The 19,763-nt window shown below is 33.8% G+C and overlaps 4 protein-coding genes across 8 annotated transcripts in view; 1 reads left to right on the top strand and 3 right to left on the bottom strand.

Annotated features, from left to right (window-relative positions):
• Window positions 1–5,641: 5,641 nt before the first annotated feature.
• Window positions 5,642–6,876, bottom strand: LOC110413505 (hevamine-A-like). Its single transcript, XM_021424344.2, has one exon. It carries the CDS (start codon window positions 6,628–6,630, stop codon window positions 5,734–5,736), a length of 897 nt encoding a protein of 298 aa, XP_021280019.1. The 5' UTR covers window positions 6,631–6,876; the 3' UTR covers window positions 5,642–5,733.
• Window positions 6,877–8,252: 1,376 nt separating this feature from the next.
• LOC110413506 (hevamine-A-like) lies at window positions 8,253–9,149 on the bottom strand. The gene has a single exon (XM_021424345.1). The coding sequence runs from the start codon at window positions 9,147–9,149 to the stop codon at window positions 8,253–8,255; it is 897 nt and encodes a 298-aa protein (XP_021280020.1).
• A 1,194-nt stretch (window positions 9,150–10,343) lies between these two features.
• LOC110413979 (hevamine-A-like) lies at window positions 10,344–11,410 on the bottom strand. Its single transcript, XM_021425027.2, has one exon. The coding sequence runs from the start codon at window positions 11,388–11,390 to the stop codon at window positions 10,488–10,490; it is 903 nt and encodes a 300-aa protein (XP_021280702.1). The 5' UTR covers window positions 11,391–11,410; the 3' UTR covers window positions 10,344–10,487.
• Window positions 11,411–16,999: 5,589 nt separating this feature from the next.
• Window positions 17,000–19,763, top strand: part of LOC110414383 (putative membrane-associated kinase regulator 6) — a 16,003-nt gene continuing 13,239 nt past the window's right edge. For all 5 annotated transcript variants that reach the window (XM_089783100.1, XM_021425532.2, XM_089783099.1 and 2 more), the window contains exons 1-4: window positions 17,000–17,210; window positions 17,480–17,781; window positions 17,869–18,007; window positions 18,327–18,394. The gene's annotated coding sequence lies outside the window, so the exon portion shown is untranslated. The remainder of the gene's footprint in view (window positions 17,211–17,479; window positions 17,782–17,868; window positions 18,008–18,326; window positions 18,395–19,763) is intronic.

The raw sequence follows: 19,763 nt of genomic DNA, 5'->3' as shown, positions 1-19,763 counted from the left end.
ACGGAGAGGTTAGGATATTGAATCCCCAGTCATTTATATTTTTACCAACCTCAGAATTATTGTACTCCGCAATCCTTGTTTTCATCTGGACTAGATCTGTGGGCCATATGTCAGTGAAACGCACTTTGATAGGGTAGGTCGTAGGGCACAGGGATTTAAAGTAGGCCGCGTTGCAGGATATTTAATTGATAGTAACACCGTGATGATATTTTGGGGACCGGTGCAGGAGGTTTTGGAGCTCGCATCGTATGTGGGCTTCGGGAGACAAACACGGCCCTGTTAGCCAATTGACGGACAACATTTCTCCATTTCTTTTCTTCCATTGAAATACTCGACATAAAGTTTGAAAAGGCATACAGTGAAAACTGAAAAAGATTATGATATTTTATGAAAATAAACAGAGTACTAGTAATATTCTCTCCCTAGTTTATTTTTATTTTAAAATATATTACAAAGCGAAAAAAGGTTTCTATTTAATAATTATTTAAATTTTTTATATAAAATTTAAAAAATTTATGACACTTTATTTCAATCAATTACATGATATTTTCATTATATTAACTCTTTTACACGCAAATAAAAGAAAATTACCTTCATTTGGATAGATCTTCCTCTTAATATCTCTAAAGAGTATACCATATCAACGAAAAATTAGATGAATTTCATAATTTTATTTAAAAAAAATCTATCTATTAAGTGAATGAGTATTTTATTTATAAATTTAAAATATATCTTATTTTTTATTAACGTAATTTGTAATATAAATTTTACTGATAATTTGGCATGTATTCAATGTATGATTGATAAGAAAATTTTCATGACATGATTATTTTTCACTTAAAAAATATTATCATTGTTATTATTTATTGCTTTTGGTAAACCATAAATGCGTTCGGATGGATGATTCTTTCATGTGAAAGTGAAGGAAGAAGAGAACGATGTTCCCATTAAGAAAAGCAAAATAATTTCTATTGGATGTAATAATTTCTTTTTGCATTTTTTTTTCTTTCCGATATTGATGAAAGTTGTTTCCTTTAGCATCTCAAGATTTTTCAATCTGGAATAAAGTATACTATCAGATATGACTTTAAGGGTGAGCATGACGTTCCAAAAGGTGCGCATATCAAATTACGATAAAACCGAATAATACAAAGATAAATGAGTAGATATTTTCCAAAAATATATTAAAAAATTGAATTTGTACATATCAAGGAAATGAATGAAAAAGGCAATACATTTGAACCAAAAAACGGCCATAAACAAGCTGGTCCTATAAAATTATACAGTTCACACCTTGTAAGGAAAAAAATAATAATAATCTAAATATGTCTATCGTTTCCTTCACAGGCCGGCAATGTGATCTCCATCATCAATTTGTTCTTAAACCATTCGTATTACTATGAAAAAAAGGGAATATACTTTAGAATTTCCCAATATTCTAATTTAAGAAAGAGCTTTGCGTGTTTTGGAAAAAGAATTGAGGTGTAAGAAATGAGGCACGTGAGTAAAGTGAATGGATCAGCTAAACTTCTGGGACTCCATGGAGCCTTGTTCGGAATATAACAGCTGGTTGGGCTTGGATTTTGAAGGAGCGCCTGTGTCTCACAAGCGTGGAAAATCAGTCTAAATCTGGAAATGAAACAAATCCTTCTGTTTTTTTCATTAATCATGAAATTACCTAAAAAATGAATTTTCCTATTTTGCTTTTGGCCGGAACGTGAGGACCCCTTACGTTAACTAATGATACCATGTCAGAGCCACGTCATATCATCCTGGACAACCTTGCACTCAAAAGAAGAGCGCCAAAGCGTACCCAGGGCCGGTTCAACTTGAGTACACTCGGGGGCCAGATGTCACCCTCGCCGGTTACTATTTTTAATTATGGATTTTCATTTTTTTTTCAGATCTATTTTCCATTTACTGTCTTTCCTATCAATGAATCCCCGTCTTGTAAGCAAAGCTAAATTAGCTATAGCGATATATACCTTTATTTATTGTCTTTAGAAAAAAGAAAAAGGCTGTACGGCTGTCATGCTGGAAGCTTTAATCATGATGTGTAAGTAAATTGAGAAAAAATGTAGACAAAGTGATGTGTCGTTGCAGGAAAATAAGGAAAAGATACATCATAACGTAGCATAAAGCTTCCTCGTGGAGAAAACAAAACCTTGGAGTAAAGAGCAGGCAAAGCTGTATATTTGACAATTGCTCCTGCTTGTATTTCAAAAGATTCTTGTGGCCGACTACTATCAAGTTATAATGTTAATTAATCGTTCCACTAATACGACATTCAGCCTGTAAAATATTATTATAAAGATTTATGGAGTCAATTGCAAATGGTTTTTAAAAACAAAAAACGAAAAACAACTGCACTCGTTAGAAGAGTCAAGGTCGTCAAAGAAAAAAAGAAAATGAGAGGGATTTTAAAAGAATAAAAATCAATAACGTGATAAAAAATAGTTAGGGGCAAGCAACAGTATTGTTATTTATTAGGGGTAAGTACCGGCCTAACATTCACATATTATCCTACATCAACGGAATTGGACCGACACCCTGATATTAGACTCTTATGGCCCACCTTGGATTGATGAATCAGGCCGCAAAGACGACTTTTGTAGTCAATTTAAACTGTCTATTATATATATATATATATATATGTATAAACTATTCTACTAATTTTATTGTTACTTTATTTTTTGTAAATCAATGACAATATGCATTATAATATTTTGATTTGAATGAAAAAAAAAAACATATTTTTGTTTCAAATGATTTCTCAGTTGTTTTTGGGTAAAGTTTGAATAAAGCAAAGAAAAGCATACATTGTGAAGTCAAGCCCATGGCATCAAATTGACGGAGAACACTGAGTAACCACCATTGTTCAAGAATTGGAACTGTATGGTTGGTTCGAGGTTCCCAATTGTGTCGCTTTGCAGACCCATAAAAGCGGATGATACCAACCTCTTCCAACCAGAGGGCTTTCCAATTATTTTAGAACATGTTGATAATTTTTTATTTTTATTCAACAAATAAAATCTTTTTTATCTTTGCAATTAAATACTGAATTTTTTTTTGTTAATTAAGTAAAATACAAAGTGAACTTTTGGAGGAAAAAGGGGATAACATTAAATATTGAATTTTTTATTTTATGATGTTGGTATGTTAGTGATAATGATTTTAAGTTGTCATAGAGATTGAACGAGAAAGAGAATGAGATCAAATTGGGAGAGATCGAGGAAAAAAAAAGGAAAAAGAAAGTAACCATTATACTTTTTTCTTATTAGCGAGAAGAAAATAAGGGAAAGGGAAAGGGAAAGGGAAAGGGAAAGAGTAAGGAGAAAATAGAAAAAAAATTAATTAAAAAAGTTTATTTAATTTAATTAGAATATTATTACTTATGTTTTTTAAAATTGTTGTTTTTTCACTTCAAAGTTGTGAGATTTTTTGAATTGTTAATAAAACAATTTTGAATAATTTATTTCTTTCTTTTAATTTTATCTTTTTGCATCATTATATGTGATTTTTTTATTTTTTAAAAATAATAAACGTTGAATGAAAAATGTTTTTTATTATTTAATTAAATTAGATTATGATATTTTTGTATTTTTCAATTATTCGAGAGTAATTATCATTTTTCACTTTTGTAAATAATTATTGACTAATGGTAATGAATAGTTGAAGCTGTTAATAATGCATTTTGAAATAAGATGTGGTTAAAGTGTACTTCAGAGGAGTATTGAAGGGGCTTTTGTTTTTGACCCCAAGTTTTGTCATAATCGTTAGATTGATTTAAACTCAACTAAGAATTAATAATTTATCTAAATTCTACTTCCAAATTTAGGCCTTTTAATCTTATGGATAATGAATTAATTTAACATGTTAGAAATTCTTTATTATAAATTTATAATAATTTATAAATTAAATTAGGAATTCATAATTTTAGTCATTATTATAGCATTCTCGTAAGGTTTCAATTTCAACTTCAAAATTAATGGGAATCAGCAAAATACTAAATCTAAGATTAAGGGCAAGTACGGTTCGATTTTGTTGATTATCGGTTTGGTTTTATTTAAAATCAATAAAAAAAATTCACCTTACGAATAGCTCGAACTAAACTGTGTAAGAGGTTGATTTTGATTAGTTTTATCCGGCTTTGAGTCTTAGGTCAATATTTGAGGTGGACTGATTTGGGTTATTTTAAGTTAACTTGAGCTAATTTAGGTTGACTTGGATTGATTTGGGTTTTTTTTTGTTCAACCTTTTGTAAATGGCCCTTTTTTTATTTGACTTGGGCTTTTTTATATGACCCATTGTATATAGTTATTTTAGATCTATTTATATATAATCTTTCGAACCTTTTTATTTCTTTGAAATAGTAAATAATATTAATCTTTATGCAATAAATAACCCTAATCCCTTGAAATTATTTTTAGTTGCACTAATATTATTTTTTACAAGCAAAAAATAACATATGATACACATAATTTTTGACATATTTTCTTTTTAGCATGAATTTTAATCAAAAAAATAATATTCATAATCTCTCAAACCAAGCTTTCTCTCTTGTTATTTTCAGAAAACCATTTACATATTTTGTTCACATATCCTCTCTCTCTCTCTCTCTCTGACATAATTTCTTATTATTTTCACATATTTTCTCTCTTGCTATAGTTCTCTATTTTCCAAAAAAAAAGGGTTGGAGGGTCAATTTAAGGGGAAAAGTCTCCCAACGACTGAGCCAATCGAGGCTGATCGTTCCAACTGACGGTTGCAAACAATTGCAACAGCAACTATCAATTGTAATTATCGATTACAAGAATTGACGGTTGCAATCAGTTCCTCAGTTGCAACCGATCGCTACATAGGACTATCTAAGATGGTAAGACTATGACCAAAACTCTAATTCAAATGCTAAATAGGGTGATATTGAAATTTTAATACAAATATTCATTGATAATAAAAAGAAGGAATAATGTTTTAAAACTTTTAGAATTATTTTAATTTTTTATTTTGTTTAAAGCAAAATATATTTTGAAGACTAAAGATGGACTAATTGTTTTAGTCAAAACATTACTTGTTATTTTATATTCAAGTAATGTTGATTGAAGAGTAAAAAATATCAAATGATCATATTATCATGTCATATAAACTTGTCATGTTATTATTCGTTACAATAAGTAAGCATACCACATCAATATCATATGATATTATGATAAATAGATACAAACTTATTTAACCAAAAATAAAAATATTACAAGTTTTATTCAAAAACTTATTTAGATATCATGCCTAAAAAGAATTACTACAATTTTTTTTTTTTACAAAATTGGTTTAATTTCCATTTTGATTGTTCTATGTTTCATTACTTCTAAAGTAGCTTTCTTTCTTATCCCTTGGAAAGAATCATTAATATTTGTAAGTGGATCCTTCCTCTGATATATATTCGCTATTCTGAATAATTTTGATATTTTGTGCCGCTCATTAGGGGTTAATTTCGGGGCAGTAATTCACTCTCAACTGCCCCGTTGGTTTGTCAGATTTCGAGGTCTAAATAATGGTTACATAAATAATTCTAAAACTCTTTTTATTCTGGACATGATTGGTACTTGATAAGTTACAATTTTAATTCTGCGCCAGATTTGTCAAACAATCACTTCATAATGAAATATAGTAATTATAGCATGAAGTTCATGGCACTGTTACAGGATTTCATATACAATATAGTAATTATAGAAATTAAACATCGTTTTTGATCGAAGAACTGTATCCGGTTTGGTCATCATAGTACTTTGACCACAGCATCACACCTCCATACTTGGCAGAACCTTTGATTGCAGGCAGCACTTTGGAGGTGAGATCAGCGACAGGAATGAAGCCGCTTCCAGCTGCAGCAGGGGCTGCAGGAAGTCCTAACAAAATTTTGGTTGCAGGAATGTCTGTACTCCATTGTTTCCATGCATCTTGTAGATTTCCAATATTTCCAGATGAATATTGGCATGGTGGGTTGTTGTAGAATTGAACCCAAACATAGTCAAATAGACCCGTTTTCAGGGCACCCCCGACCCAAGCATCAGGGAAAGGGCATTGAGGAGCTGCAGTTAAGTACACTTTCTTACCAAGTTTGCTGTAACCTGAAAGGTACCTTGCAAGGTCATCCCAGTGTTGGTTTGTTCCTCCTTCAATATCAAAGTCAATTCCATCCAGAATGGCATCACCTAGTGGACGAGAAGTGGATTTTCCCCCTAAGAAGTTGTTCCAAAGATAAGTAGCGACCTGCCTAGCATCTTCGTCTGAGGAAAGGTAGTAGCTTCCTGCTCCTCCTCCAATTGAAAGGATTACCTTAATTCCTTTTTCTTGGCAAGATTTGATGTCAGAACTCAAACCAGTGCACCCATTGCTGTAGGGATCGCAATGACCGGCAAGGTTGATCATGGGAGTCTGACCATTGCCAAATGTTGCAAGAAAAGCTATGTTCACAAAGTCATAGTTACCAGTGGCACAAGTCTCCGCCAAGGTACCCTCATTTCCGTTCTGACCCCAGTAAATAGCAATTCCACCAGCATCAACACTAACAATGAGGAGAAGAACCATTGAGCAGAAAAAAGCTAGAGGTCTTGCTGGCTTTGATGCCATCTTGATCTGGTGATCCTACACTAGTTTCTAAGAATGATAACTTTTTCTTTGATGCTTGAGGTGTTTGCAGAAACTGATCTTATATATAGGAGAAAACAACCTTCCTCGATTATGGCTGTGTTCTGTGTTGTTGTAGAAGATCAATCACCAGGTCCCCAACGGATCGACTGCATATGGTTGTGGATTAACGCAGACGGCTGGTTCCAAAATAAAATGAATTTCCACGTCTTAGCATGTCTGATCACCAGCATGTCTACTGTTTTGGCGTCTTCTATTGTCTACTTTGTTTGATTTGCTTGTATATGGTGACCATCAAATGTGACTCACCATTTGGAAAGACGACAAATGTTAGAGGCAGGGAAGGTTACATTGTCCAAATCAAAATTATAGCCTTTCATTAGCAGTTAAAGTTTTGGTCTTTAGCCCTCCATGTCTTCCATGGGCAACCTATACTTCAGTTCAGGTTGTAATTATAGCTTTAGCGCAAAGCAATCTTGACCTATAAAATGGCTTTCTGCAATGTAAACCGAAGACCCCGACGACTTGGCTTGGCAACTTAAAATCGTTCAGGCCGTATGAGTTCGAAATAGAAAACTAGCTTTCACATTAGCCAACAGATAAAGTCGCATATGAATTTCAATGTATGCAGAAGATTCCTCTTAGAAGTTTCTTACAGAAATGGACAAAACTATTGCCTACTATGTTGACTGTCGAAAAGAAACTTCTGGCTTGAAAGCAAAAACTTTGAATTCTAGGCGGAAATGGGAGATCTGAGAGCATGCCCTGCCCTGTTATTCACTGATTCCGGTCCCCTGTTCTGAAACCATTTCCGACTAACTTGCATTAGATTTGGGATTTTACACCAAGACAAACTCATGTTTGCAACGGGTTTTAAACCAACCATGTAGGCTGTCTTTGGACATCTTAGCTCGGGAAGTCATTCATAAGTTGTCTAATTTAACGACCAAAATTGCCCATGAAAATGGCCTTTGAACAATTTTAATTTTTATGTTCGAGATAGTTGCTTGTAGTTCCATCTCAATTTAGGCGAATGGCTTTGATAAAACCCACATTAAGGGCCTAATATAATAACTGTAATTGAAGAGTTAGCTTGAAAATTTTCTGAAGTATCAGAAGAAAGTTCAAAATTGCAAACTTAAGTTGGATTCATGACGCATTGGAAAAATTACATCACCAAATTTGTAATTATAGGAAAGGATGTTTTATGAATGGCAAGGTGCTCCTAAAGACGTCTATAGGAGAAGACTAGAAGATTTAGATGAATGTAATTAATGGCTATAAGCAAAAACACTCAAAGTTTTCTGTTGTTTCCTTCTTGTTTGAAAATATTGACATATCCCATCACCTACTGGAGACAGTTATTGCATAGTGTGACCATAAGGTTTCTTATCCCGTCATCTATTGAAGAAAGTCCACGAGACTCAAATGTTGAGATTGTGGCCCGAGGAGGGAATTTGGAGCAAAAGCCCAGCGGATTAGTCTGTTAAACAGGAATATATAAAATTGAAGAGAGGCTATATAATTGAAACTACATTCACGAAAAGTAGAAGATATATTTATAAATAGAGATAGATAAACATATGAGAGTGATTATATAGATTTCAGACATGGCTCTTGATGGAAGAGCTGTATCCACTTTGGTCATCATAATACTTGGACCACAGCATAACTCCGCCATACTTGGAGGAACTCTTTATAGCTGGGAGAACCTTCGATGTGAGATCATTTACTGGAATGAAACCGCTCCCTGCTGCGTCAGGAGATGCAGGTAGTCCCAGGAAAATCTTGTTGGCTGGGATATCTGAGGTCCACTGTTTCCATGCATCTTCAAGGTTGGCAATATCGCCAGATGTATATTGGCAAGGAGGGTTGTTATAGAATTGAACCCAAACATAATCAAAGAGACCGGTCTTGAGAGCATTCCCAACCCAAGCATCAGGATATGGGCACTGAGGAGCTGCGGTTAAGTATACTTTCTTGCCTTTCTTGCTATACCCTGAAAGGTACCTTGTAAGATCGTCCCAGTGTTCGCCTGTTCCTCCCTCAATATCAAAGTCAATTCCATCAAGAACAGCTGGTCCAAGTGGTCGAGACGAAGACGTCCCCCCCAAGAAATTATTCCAAAGATATGTTGCTACTTGCCTAGCATCGTCAGAGGAAGCAAGGGAGTAGCTACCAGCACCTCCACCCAAAGACAGAATCACTTTAACCCCTTTGGCTTGACATGATTTAATGTCAGAGCTTAAGCCAGTGCAGCCATTGCTATAGGGATCACAATGACCAGCGAGGTTTATCATGGGAGTCCGGCCATTACCAAATGTTGCCAGAAAGGCTATATTGACATATTCATACTTCCCAGTGGCACAAGTCTCTGCTAGGGTACCTTCGTTACCATTCTGACCCCAGTAGATGGAAATTCCACCAGCATTTGAACCTTTTGCTGAAATCAAAAAAATCAAGCAGAAGAAAGACACTGATATTTTCAGCTTGAATGCCATTGTCAGGGTGGTGAAGGTTGGAAAACTTTTACAAATCTATTAGAGAGTTAGCTGTTTATGTGCTGAACTCCAGCGGTAGAGCTCCACATTTATAGCAGGAAGATGCTGCTCGTACTTTGACAATTATTCTGAGATCTAGCAGATAAGAGCGTACCTTGGTGGTACTTCGTCTCAATATTTTAATGACTACGGCAGACTAAAGGCAAGCAACCCATAAGTATAATGGTAATTCCTAGGACGTGTTTTGTCGGACATTAATTCCTATGACATTCACCATGTCCCAAAGTTACATGTCTAATTCTGGAAATTCTGTTAATCCTCTCTTCGGCATCTTCAACCTAGTAATGGACATTAGCTTAGCGGTCAACGACTACGGTTTACCTACCGTGGAGAATGGACTAACTTAACTTTATGCTTCTTGTACCTGTGGCTGTTTGAACAATAAAGAATTATCATGATATTTCAAAATTTTCTTTTTCATGACCAAATAGTTTTGTTTATCACCCCAAAAAGCATCTAAAAACAGAAGTTTCCATATGCTTATAAAATAAAACTTGATTGTAATCTTATCCAGGCAAACTTGTGCAGATTAAATTTGTTGCAAACTGATAACTGATGCTTGAATTCTTAGAGCTGATAGTAATTCGCCGCCATCCCTTGTTTAAAACTGTGTATGCCCAGCAAGAAACCCCCCACGCTCATGGCATGATAGGGGAATGATTTGTTCCTGTGACAAAATTACCAAAGCTCAGCTTTGGCGTACTCCAGGGCCCTTGATACTCTTTCCCTTTTACAATTGTGTTCGAGTTGACTCGGCCTCTTTTAAACCTTAAACGATATTGTTATTGGTTGCCATAACTATATGAATGAATGAAATCACTTGTCAAGTCCGACCATCTCAGGTCAAGCAAAGATAAAATCATATCACGAATATCAGCAAGGATTTTCTAAATGATATTCAATATACTGTTAATTGTTTAAATTAATTTATGATAGTGATCACCATTAAAATCAAAATTGAGGCTAAAACGTCAAATCTGCATATATTTCAAACTTAGACTAGAACATGAATAATGATTAAATAAGAAAATTTAAATAATTTTTTTATAAGATAAATTTATTAATGAAGTCTTTTAAAAAGATAACAAACTAAACAGCTTTCAAAAGTAGTAAAAGAATCCTCACATACGAGGATTGACAAGCATCAGAAGTAGTCTGATGTGCTAACAGGAAAAGTGAAACATTAGTGAATTTTAAAATTGCCCTACACAGCAAGGAAAATCCAATTGATAAGTTCAATAAAAAACAAACCCTGCTAAGATAATGTTGATTTAAATTTTAGACACGGCTCTTGATGGAAGAACTATAACCAGTTTGATCATCATGAAACTTGGACCACAGCATAACGCCCCCATACTTAGGAGAATCCCTAATGGCAGGAAGAACTTTGGAAGTGAGATCAGCCACAGGAATGAAGCCACTTCCAGCAGCTCCAGGAGATGCAGGCAGCCCTAGGAAAATCTTTGAAGCAGGGATATCTGATAACCATTGCTTCCATGCATCTTCAAAACTGCTAATATCACTAGAGGAGTACTGGCAAGAAGGGTTGTTATAGAATTGGATCCATACATAATCAAAAAGACCTGTCTTAAGGGCACTTCCTAGAAATGCATCAGGAAAAGGGCATTGAGGAGCTGCAGTTAAGTACAATTTTTTGCTGCTTTGCTTACTATACCCTTTAAGGTACCTCGCAAGATCATCCCAGTGTTGCTTTGTTCCCAGCTCAATGTCAAAGTCAATTCCATCAAGAACAGCTGGTCCTAGCGGACGAGTCGATGAGCCTCCCCCCAAGAAGTTATTCCAAAGGTATGTTGCCACTTCCCTGGCATCATCGGATGAGGCAAGAGAGTAGAAGCCAGCACCACCACCAATGGAAAGCATAACTTTGATGCCCTTGGCTTGGCATAATTTTATGTCAGAGCTTAAACCAGTGCAGCCATTACTAGATGGATCACAATGACCACCGAGGTCTAGCATGGGTCTGCGACCATTGCCGAACTTAGGCAGGAAAGCAACGTTCACAAAATCATATTTTCCAGTGGCGCAAGTCTCTGCCAGGGTGCCTTCCTCATCATACTGGCCCCAGTAGATAGCAATTTCACCAGCATTGCAGCATGTTGCTAGCATTAGTAGCAGAAAAGAAATCAAGAAAAACAAGACTGTTGCTTGAAATGCCATCATAACAAGCGTGATAACTCTACACTCACTTTGTTTTACTGCAGTGCCAAGCCATATTAGAGGAGCATGGCTTTTATAAAAGAAAGATGTCCCCACAGCTACTTATATAAAATACACATTTTCATGCGTATGCCCATCATGTTTTGCCTTTTCCTTCAATTTTTCTCGTGTTATCATGCATGAACAATTCAAATAAGGAGTGATGGGGTCTGCAAAGACGAGTCCTTGATGCAAAACACCATTTCTTTTGAAAGCTGGCTTATCTCTACCATTTGTTGTCTGCCTCCATGGTGTCTGATTTGCTTATACTCTTCGCAGAAACTGTCAACGGGAGTATTTTAGATAAAAAATGACCAAGTCTTCGAACTGTAAAATTCATCCAGACATAAATAAGATTTTTTTTTACTCAGTGGAGAATCAATTTGTCTTGTTTGCTGAGTTTCATACTGACCAACCGATCAACTGCCGATCCTTGACCACTTTTCATAATTAGGAATCTTATGTGCAGCTAAAGCATTGCCAAGCAAGGGCCTAGGAGCATCAGGAGCATTGAACAATTAAAACTACACATCTCAAACTTGTTTTTTTTTTTCTCTTATCCAAAATAAGTATTTATTTATATAAACGTTAGAGTGAGTAGATGTCATAAGACTATCCAGCATAAAGAACGCCTGACTTTCAATTGTTGCACAAGGCATACCAACTAGATACAGTAAACTCCTTGACACAATAAACAATAAGCTCCCAACTCTTGAACAGGTCAAGACGAATACAAGCCCTAGAAACTTAGTGGGTAACACCTGATAAATAGGATGCTTTTGTTCATAGAAAATTGCAACTTCTATTGCTGCATGTATCCAAATGACTGTTCAATTAGTAATTCTTTAAGTTCATTTTTAGCTTAAAATTGGCCAATAATTCAATTATTAAACTCTTTAAAATTTTTGTATTCCGAATTTCATAAAAATTACATATTTATGATAAAATTACATTATTAGAAATGTGTTATATCAAAAATAATTAATAGATTTTCACTTATGAAATTTCTAAAAATATTATCAACGTTCTAAATATCAAACACCACCTTAAATTTTTTTTTTTGATCTCTATGCTTGATGAGGTATTTCAAAAATGTTTGAATTTATAATAAAAAAAAAGCCTAAACCCAAGAAGTTGAGGAGGGCCAAGGAGCCCAAATTGAGGCCATGAATGAGCCACTAATCATCACAAGTTCATAAATTGGCCTACTATCCAACATCTTCACAATCACCATAGGCTCAAAAAGGATTTGAGCACGATGATATACCTGTTAAATTACATTTAAATATTATGTGTCATTTGAAAAACAATAAATAAAAACAAAATCAGATGATTGAAATTTTTCTGTTAAAAAGTAAGATAAATTAATAAAAATGCCTAACACTTTTCCCCTTTTACTTTTTTCTCCTTTTAATGAAATTATTATTGATTTAGAGAGAATTAAAAAAAAAAAAACCAACAACAAACACCTTTCCTAAGATGAGAAATAAGGAAGCAACGAATTCCACTTTATGGTAGTTGAGTGAGATGGGCCATTAGAGATCCCCTAGTCTTTTTCATATCAAATCCCATCCATTCCCATTCCACCATGCAATGATAGCAGTGAGTAAAGGATTAAGTTGATTAAATCGACTAGAAAATTTTATTAATCTAATTTAGTGCACTAATATAAGTGAATCGATTAATTTTTTAGTCAATTTTAATTGATTAATTCGGTTTTAAACAATTATATCCTTTTACATAAATTTTTAATTTTTTAAAATTTAATTAATAGTTTATTTTAAAAAGTTATTGATATTATATCTTTTTTATGATTAATATATTCTTATTTTGAGAAAAATTAAAAAATTTACTAATAATTAGTAAAAATAATAATGCTCTCTTTGTTGCAAATTAAATAACCACACTTGACAATATAAAAAATATATAATTTTGGTATTAGCGTTTTTTATATTTTTTATGAAAATTTTTTTAATATCCATATAATATCATAACTAGTACAATTTTTAATGTCAAAAAATAAAAACTAGCAATTATTAAAAATTAATATGAAAACATTAAAAAAGTTTGAAAGATCGATGTTAGTCATATAATTCAAACTCAAACTTAAATAACCATATAATGTCATAACTTAGCAACAAATTAATATTAACTATCTCAAGCACATTAAATAAGTGCATCATTTACACTAATGCTGGAATCTTATCATTATTTTTTTTATTTTTTCAAAATCAATCGCATACGTGAAACAAGCATTAATTGATTGAGTCAAAATAAGTTAAAACAATAAAATCATACTAACATTTGTGAATATTGACGTTAATTGATCATGTCAAAATAGTAAAATCATAACAACGTATGTGAAATTAATATTAATTAATCGACTTAACGTAGGTTAAAATAGTAAATCATACACAATCCCCACATAATCTTCATTCCTAATATTAAATGATCGTTACATCAAGCCTTGAGATACAAAGTCAGTCATGACTACCCTCACTTTCCTCTTAAATCTTAGTCAATTTTTAAGAGTAAGCAATTGATTGGTTCGGTTGATTTAATTCATCACAATTAAAGATTAAAAGGACAAAACATTTATAAAAAATCGACTACACCAAAAATCGAATCAACCAAATTATGTGACCTGTTTCCTTTTCTAGCTACACCTTGCACCCTTAGAAATACACAAACCATCCTATGGATAAATAATTTGATAAAGTTATCTCAAAAATTTAACTAAAGGGTACAAAGAACTATTGAAAGATTTAAAGACTAATGTTGGCTAAAACTTGAACATGACTGAACTGGTTTCAAGATCAATAAATAGAAAAAAAAAGAAAAGAAAAGAAAAGAAGACACACATAATTACCTGGGAGGCATTTTCTTGTAACTCTTTCTGATCTGCTTCTCCAGCGAGAGCTTAATTTTGAGAATGAAGATCCCATTCAAAAAAAAAGGAAATTGAGAATGAAGAAAGTATTGGTTACATGGTAGGAGAGAGAGAATTTATAGACTCACGGGCGCCAGAGCAACCTTGCTATTGTTCTAGAATCTCAAAAACGGGCTAGCTAGTGTGAATTTCATACCCGCCACCGTGATATAGATTAACCAGTGCGTGAAACTCATCTATGCGAAGGCTTGTGCAAGGGAAGCGAGCCGTCATGCGATTGTCTTGCAGAAAAGGGATTGATAAAATTGGAATTATTTGTGGCTCGGATTTTAATGTTTTCAGCACTGTTCCTGCCTCCTGTCCTGTGTTGATAACTGGTGCCATGTAATGCTGTTGTATTGCAGGTTTTTTCCAGGTTTGTTGCTGCGCGTTTTGGATGCAACTATTGTCTCGAGCCTTAGGAAGTAGCGATCGTTACGTGCGAATTGCTTCTGCTTCTTTCGCGTGACATTGTTTTGCTAGCAAAATGATTTTTAAATAATGATATTGTTTCGTTAGTAAAATAATTTTTTCACAAGAACACAGGACGAATTTAATGCCAATAGTTGGTAAGCAAATTGATTCTGAAACAGGAGAGTCAGGGGTACTTGCTGACGACTGATCATCATTCGCTTCTTGCTTGGTCTCTGGACGCAATAGCTTGTTCCGAAAGGAAGATGCACCGGAAGCTAGCAGTTGGAAGAGCTCTCGGTAAGAGTCAAGCGATAGCTTAACAAAGAAACCGATCCATATCACAAAGAAGAACCACCACAGGTACGGGAAAAGTATCATCACGAGTGAAATCGAGGCAAGAGAAGCAGATAAGTGAGAGTGACAGACAGTGCTTATAACGTTGGGGCATTCCACACCACGAATTCGGAGTTGGGAGTTCTGTCACCATGGCTGCAACAATTGTATGTAGCAATGAAGAAGAGCAGTATGATGATGCTGTTATCGTCCTCGAATGGAGAGGCATCGGGTTCATGGTACTTGAGCAACAGGAAGGGAATGAAGATTGCATGCGATGCTGCCATGTCACCTGCGCTGAAATCAGAAGAGAAAACAAAGGAGCTGCTTCGGATTACGTGACCTGATTCAAAAAACCAACTATATCTAGTAATTGTTAAGGTCAAATAATTATATATTTTTAAAATTTTACAGAGATTAAGATAAAAATTTTGAGTTTAATGTATTTTATATTAAAATTTGAAGGTTTTTTATATAATATACATGTATAATACTTTTTAATATGAAAAATAAACTTGTAATATGAAAAAAAAACGTGTCTAAAAAAAACTTCATTTCAAAACGTTTCAATAAAAATTAATAAAGAAAAAGAAACAGAGAGTTCCATTTAATTAGTATATAATCATATATTTATTAAAAAAATTAAGGAATAACAAATGACTAAAAAGAAATAAACTTTGAAAGATTTGACAATTAATGATTGCTAAAACTTGAACATGATTGAACTGGTTTTAAAATCAATAAATAGGGAAGTAAAATGAAGAAGAAGGAAGCTTTGATTACCAGGGAAGCATTTTCTTGTAGCTCTTTTTATCCATCCTTGATAAGCATACCATCGTGGTCAAAAGCAAACTATTAAATTGATCAAGAATATTTTATAGTTTAATTTTCACACTTGAATCTTCTAACATCTTTTGGAATCGAACTTTATTTTTTATTACATAATGCTAATTTTAGATATATAACATGAGACGTACACTAAGCAGCTAGATTACCCATATTTTATTTAGTATGTTGGATGTTGAATTTAATTAAGTCACATTAAAGATGTGGAGCTATAATATAATAAACATTTTATATTGAAATGTTATGATGTTCAAATTAAAATATAAACCAATTTTGGTGGCATATTTTATTTACAAGGCTTTACTAAATTGGATTTAAATATTACATGTGATTTTAAAAGTTATTGATAAAAACAAAATTAGAAGACTAATTCTCGTTGTTAAAAAGTTAAATAAATTAATGAAAATTAAAAAAAAAGATTTAAAGAAAAGATGAATCATAATTTTTGAATGTATAATTTCTCTCTAAAATTTGGATTTGAAAAATCTCAGAAAGCAATAGTACATGAGAGTCTCATGTTACTTGGTTTGAAGAGAATTAACTATCTTGTTTGAAAACAAATAATTTTTATAAATTAATAAAATTAAAAAAATAACAATCTTATTTTTTTTTTCACTTATGATGTTTCCTTGTAGGTAAAGAAGCCTAACATTTCCCCTTTTCTATTTTTTTTTCTTTTATAGAGAATTTTTTTAATAAAATTGTTATTGTTTTATAAAGAATTTTTTTTAAAAAAATAAAAACCCATAGATACCATCCATAAAACGAGAAACAGGGAAGCAACAAATTCTATTTTATGGTGGGCCATTGGAGAGATCCCTGGCCCTTTTTCTTGGCGAATAAATCTTATTTGCTTCAGAGGCAAAGGGCGATGGTGGCGCGTGCGATTGCTTGCGCAAGTCAATCTTCCATTAAATTTTTTTTCTTTTATTTTTTTTGAAAAAAAAAACCACCGACTCGAGCTTCGTAAAACTGACGCTATTTGACCGTTACTTGGTCAAACTTATTAAATACCCACATAAAATGGGTTTGCGGCTGCCGAACCCAAGCCTCAAAGACACAGAGCCTGCCATGGGTATCGTCGCCTTCTTCTTCGTCATCTCCTTTCTCAAGCCCCACGCTTCCCACATTCTCTCTCCGGCCCGTCGCCAAGCCGAACGCTACCCTTCTCAACGCATTATCACCGTTGAGCCGCCGGTGCTTCAGTCGAACAACCGCCTCCGCCGTCAATGACTCCAGGACTTTTTGTGGACCAATCCGGAGTATGTACAGGGTGTTTGATTGATCTTTTTGTGTTGATGTTACTGCTGCTTTTTGCCTTTATTTTTGCTGTCTGATGATTGTTCTGGTGGTTCATGGTGGATATTTTGTTCTGCTTGATGTTTGGTTCGTTTTTGTACAAAGGCTCCTTGGTTGTATGGATCATGGCAGCTATGTCTGTGTGTGCTGTCCTGGTTTCTTTGGTTGCTGTGATATTTTTTGGGTCGTTGAAGGAGGTTGTGCTTACCTCCAAGGTTGTTTTTCTTTTGAGGTATACTTGTGGACGGGTTTTTGCTGCGGCAACACATAACTGAGCTCCTCCGTTTTGGGGATCGTGAGTTCTATAGAGATTGGTGGAATGCAAAAACTGTTGAGGAGTATTGGAGAAGGTGGAATATGCCTGTTCATAAATGGATGGTTCGCCATATCTATTTTCCATGCTCAAGGAACGGTATACCCAAGGGAGTTGCCATTGTTATTACCTTCTTGGTTTCTGCTGTATTCCATGAGCTCTACATTGCTGTTCTTTGCCGCATATTTAAGTTATGGGCTTTTATCGGCATCATGTTTCAGGTTCCCTTGGTCTTGATCATAAATTATCTGCAAAATAAGTTCATAAGCTCAACAGTGGGAAAATATGATTTTCTGGTTAATTTTCAGCATTCTTGGTCGGCCAATGAGTGTGCTTCTATACTACTGATGAATCGCAAAGAGAAAGCAGATTAATCTACTGCTTTTGCAAGGACTTGGTGCCTGATAGAACTTGATCCAGTAGCCGCTGTAGATTGTTTTTTGCACGGTAACTCTTATATCCTGTGGTATTGCTCTGCTCGCTTTTTATTTGTATACTTCATTTCATCATATACCACTCCCTGCCGAAATGTTTTGATGACCCATTTATGATTTTCCTCCGGGATATTTGTTAATTCCATCAATTCACGAGCAAAAAAAAAAAAAGCAGCAACACATAGTTACTGTAATAGTAATGGCCTAATTCTTTACCTTAATTGGTTTTACCATTATATTCTCTTTTTGGTGGAAAGTTTTTTACCCTGCTGATTTTTAAATTCTTTTCAATTGCCTGTTTGTTTCATTAAGGTTTTGTTTGTAATGATCAGGTTGGAGTCGGGACTATGAATTCTTGGACATACTTAAGAGTTTTTGGCCCAGAACCATGGAATGTTAGGTCAGTGTATCGAAGCAACTTTCTTTAAGTTAAAAGAATTTCTTATACATTTTAATAATTCTTTTTGTTTCCTACTCTGTCATTTAATGATTATTTGTTGAGAACACTTTTCTTCGTGTGCTTTATGTACGAGCTTAAATATAGGGGAGGGGGTGTTTAAATGCGTCATTGGGAGTTTCAAGTTTGGTTGTTTCGCCTGTGTTGCATGGACTTTCATCCATTTTCAATTATGTTTTCTTTCGGTTATTTAGTTTGTTGTTTTCTTTTGCACAATCATGCATGAGAGCTTTTCATGCTTACTGGTGATGAAAAATACAAACTTTGCAGAAGCTTCTCATAGCTTATTAAATATGCTATCATGCTGCATTATAATTTTGTTGAATTCATTCAAGGGGCGAGACAGCATTTTAACTTTTGAAAATAATGATGGCTTTGAGTGGTCACTTAATGTGAGAATCACTTTCTCTTCTTTGAAGAAATAAAATAAAATTTAAAGGTGTGGGTACGTAGCATTCTTATTTTATATTAAAGTATAATGGCGTTAATAAGTAAATCTAACATATGTGACATTCCTCATATACTTTGTGGTTTTGGGTTTGAGGCATTTCTATTATATATTGGCATTCTTATTTCATTATACTTTGTGGTGTTAATGTATTCTCAACAAATAATGAAACAAACTGGCAATTGAAAAGAATTTATGACACATATGGCATCATTACATATTGGCATTCCTATTATACATTAAAGTATAATGATGCCAATATGTAAATCTAACATCTTGATATATGTGAGATTCCTATTATATGATATTTGGCACGTGACATTCCTATTATACATTAAGGTATAATGGTGCAAAATTTGACATGTCAATAAATTTGACATGGCATTCCTATTGTGCAATAAGGGTACAATGGTGCATATGTGAACAAATAGCTTGATGAGTTAATTTGACATTCCGATTGTACATTAAGGTACAATGGTGTCAATTGAGAGTGGTATAATGGTGTGGGCATGTGGCATTCCTATTATACATTAAGGTATGATGATGCCAATATGTAAATTTAACATCTTGATATATGTAATACTCCGATTATACTTTGTGGCATTAGGCATGTGGCATTCCTATTATACATTAAGGTATAATGGTGCAAAATAGATATTTAATATATTTGACATGACATTCCTATTATACAATAAAGGGTCAATGGTGTATATGCAAACATATAGCTTGTTGTGATGATTTGACATTCCGATTTTACATTAAGGTACAATGGTGTCCATTGAGAATGACATAATGGTGTGGGTATGTGAGATTTTTATTATACATTAAGGTGTAATGGTGCCAATAAGTAAATCTATCTTGGTA

Source organism: Theobroma umbraticum, unplaced genomic scaffold (genome assembly GCF_002168275.2).
Source record: "Theobroma umbraticum cultivar Fairchild unplaced genomic scaffold, ASM216827v3 scaffold_4.1, whole genome shotgun sequence".
In the NCBI taxonomy this organism is placed as follows: Eukaryota; Viridiplantae; Streptophyta; class Magnoliopsida; order Malvales; family Malvaceae; genus Theobroma; species Theobroma umbraticum.
The sequence above is the reverse complement of the archived record's forward strand: the minus strand, read 5'-3'. Positions and strand labels throughout refer to the sequence as shown.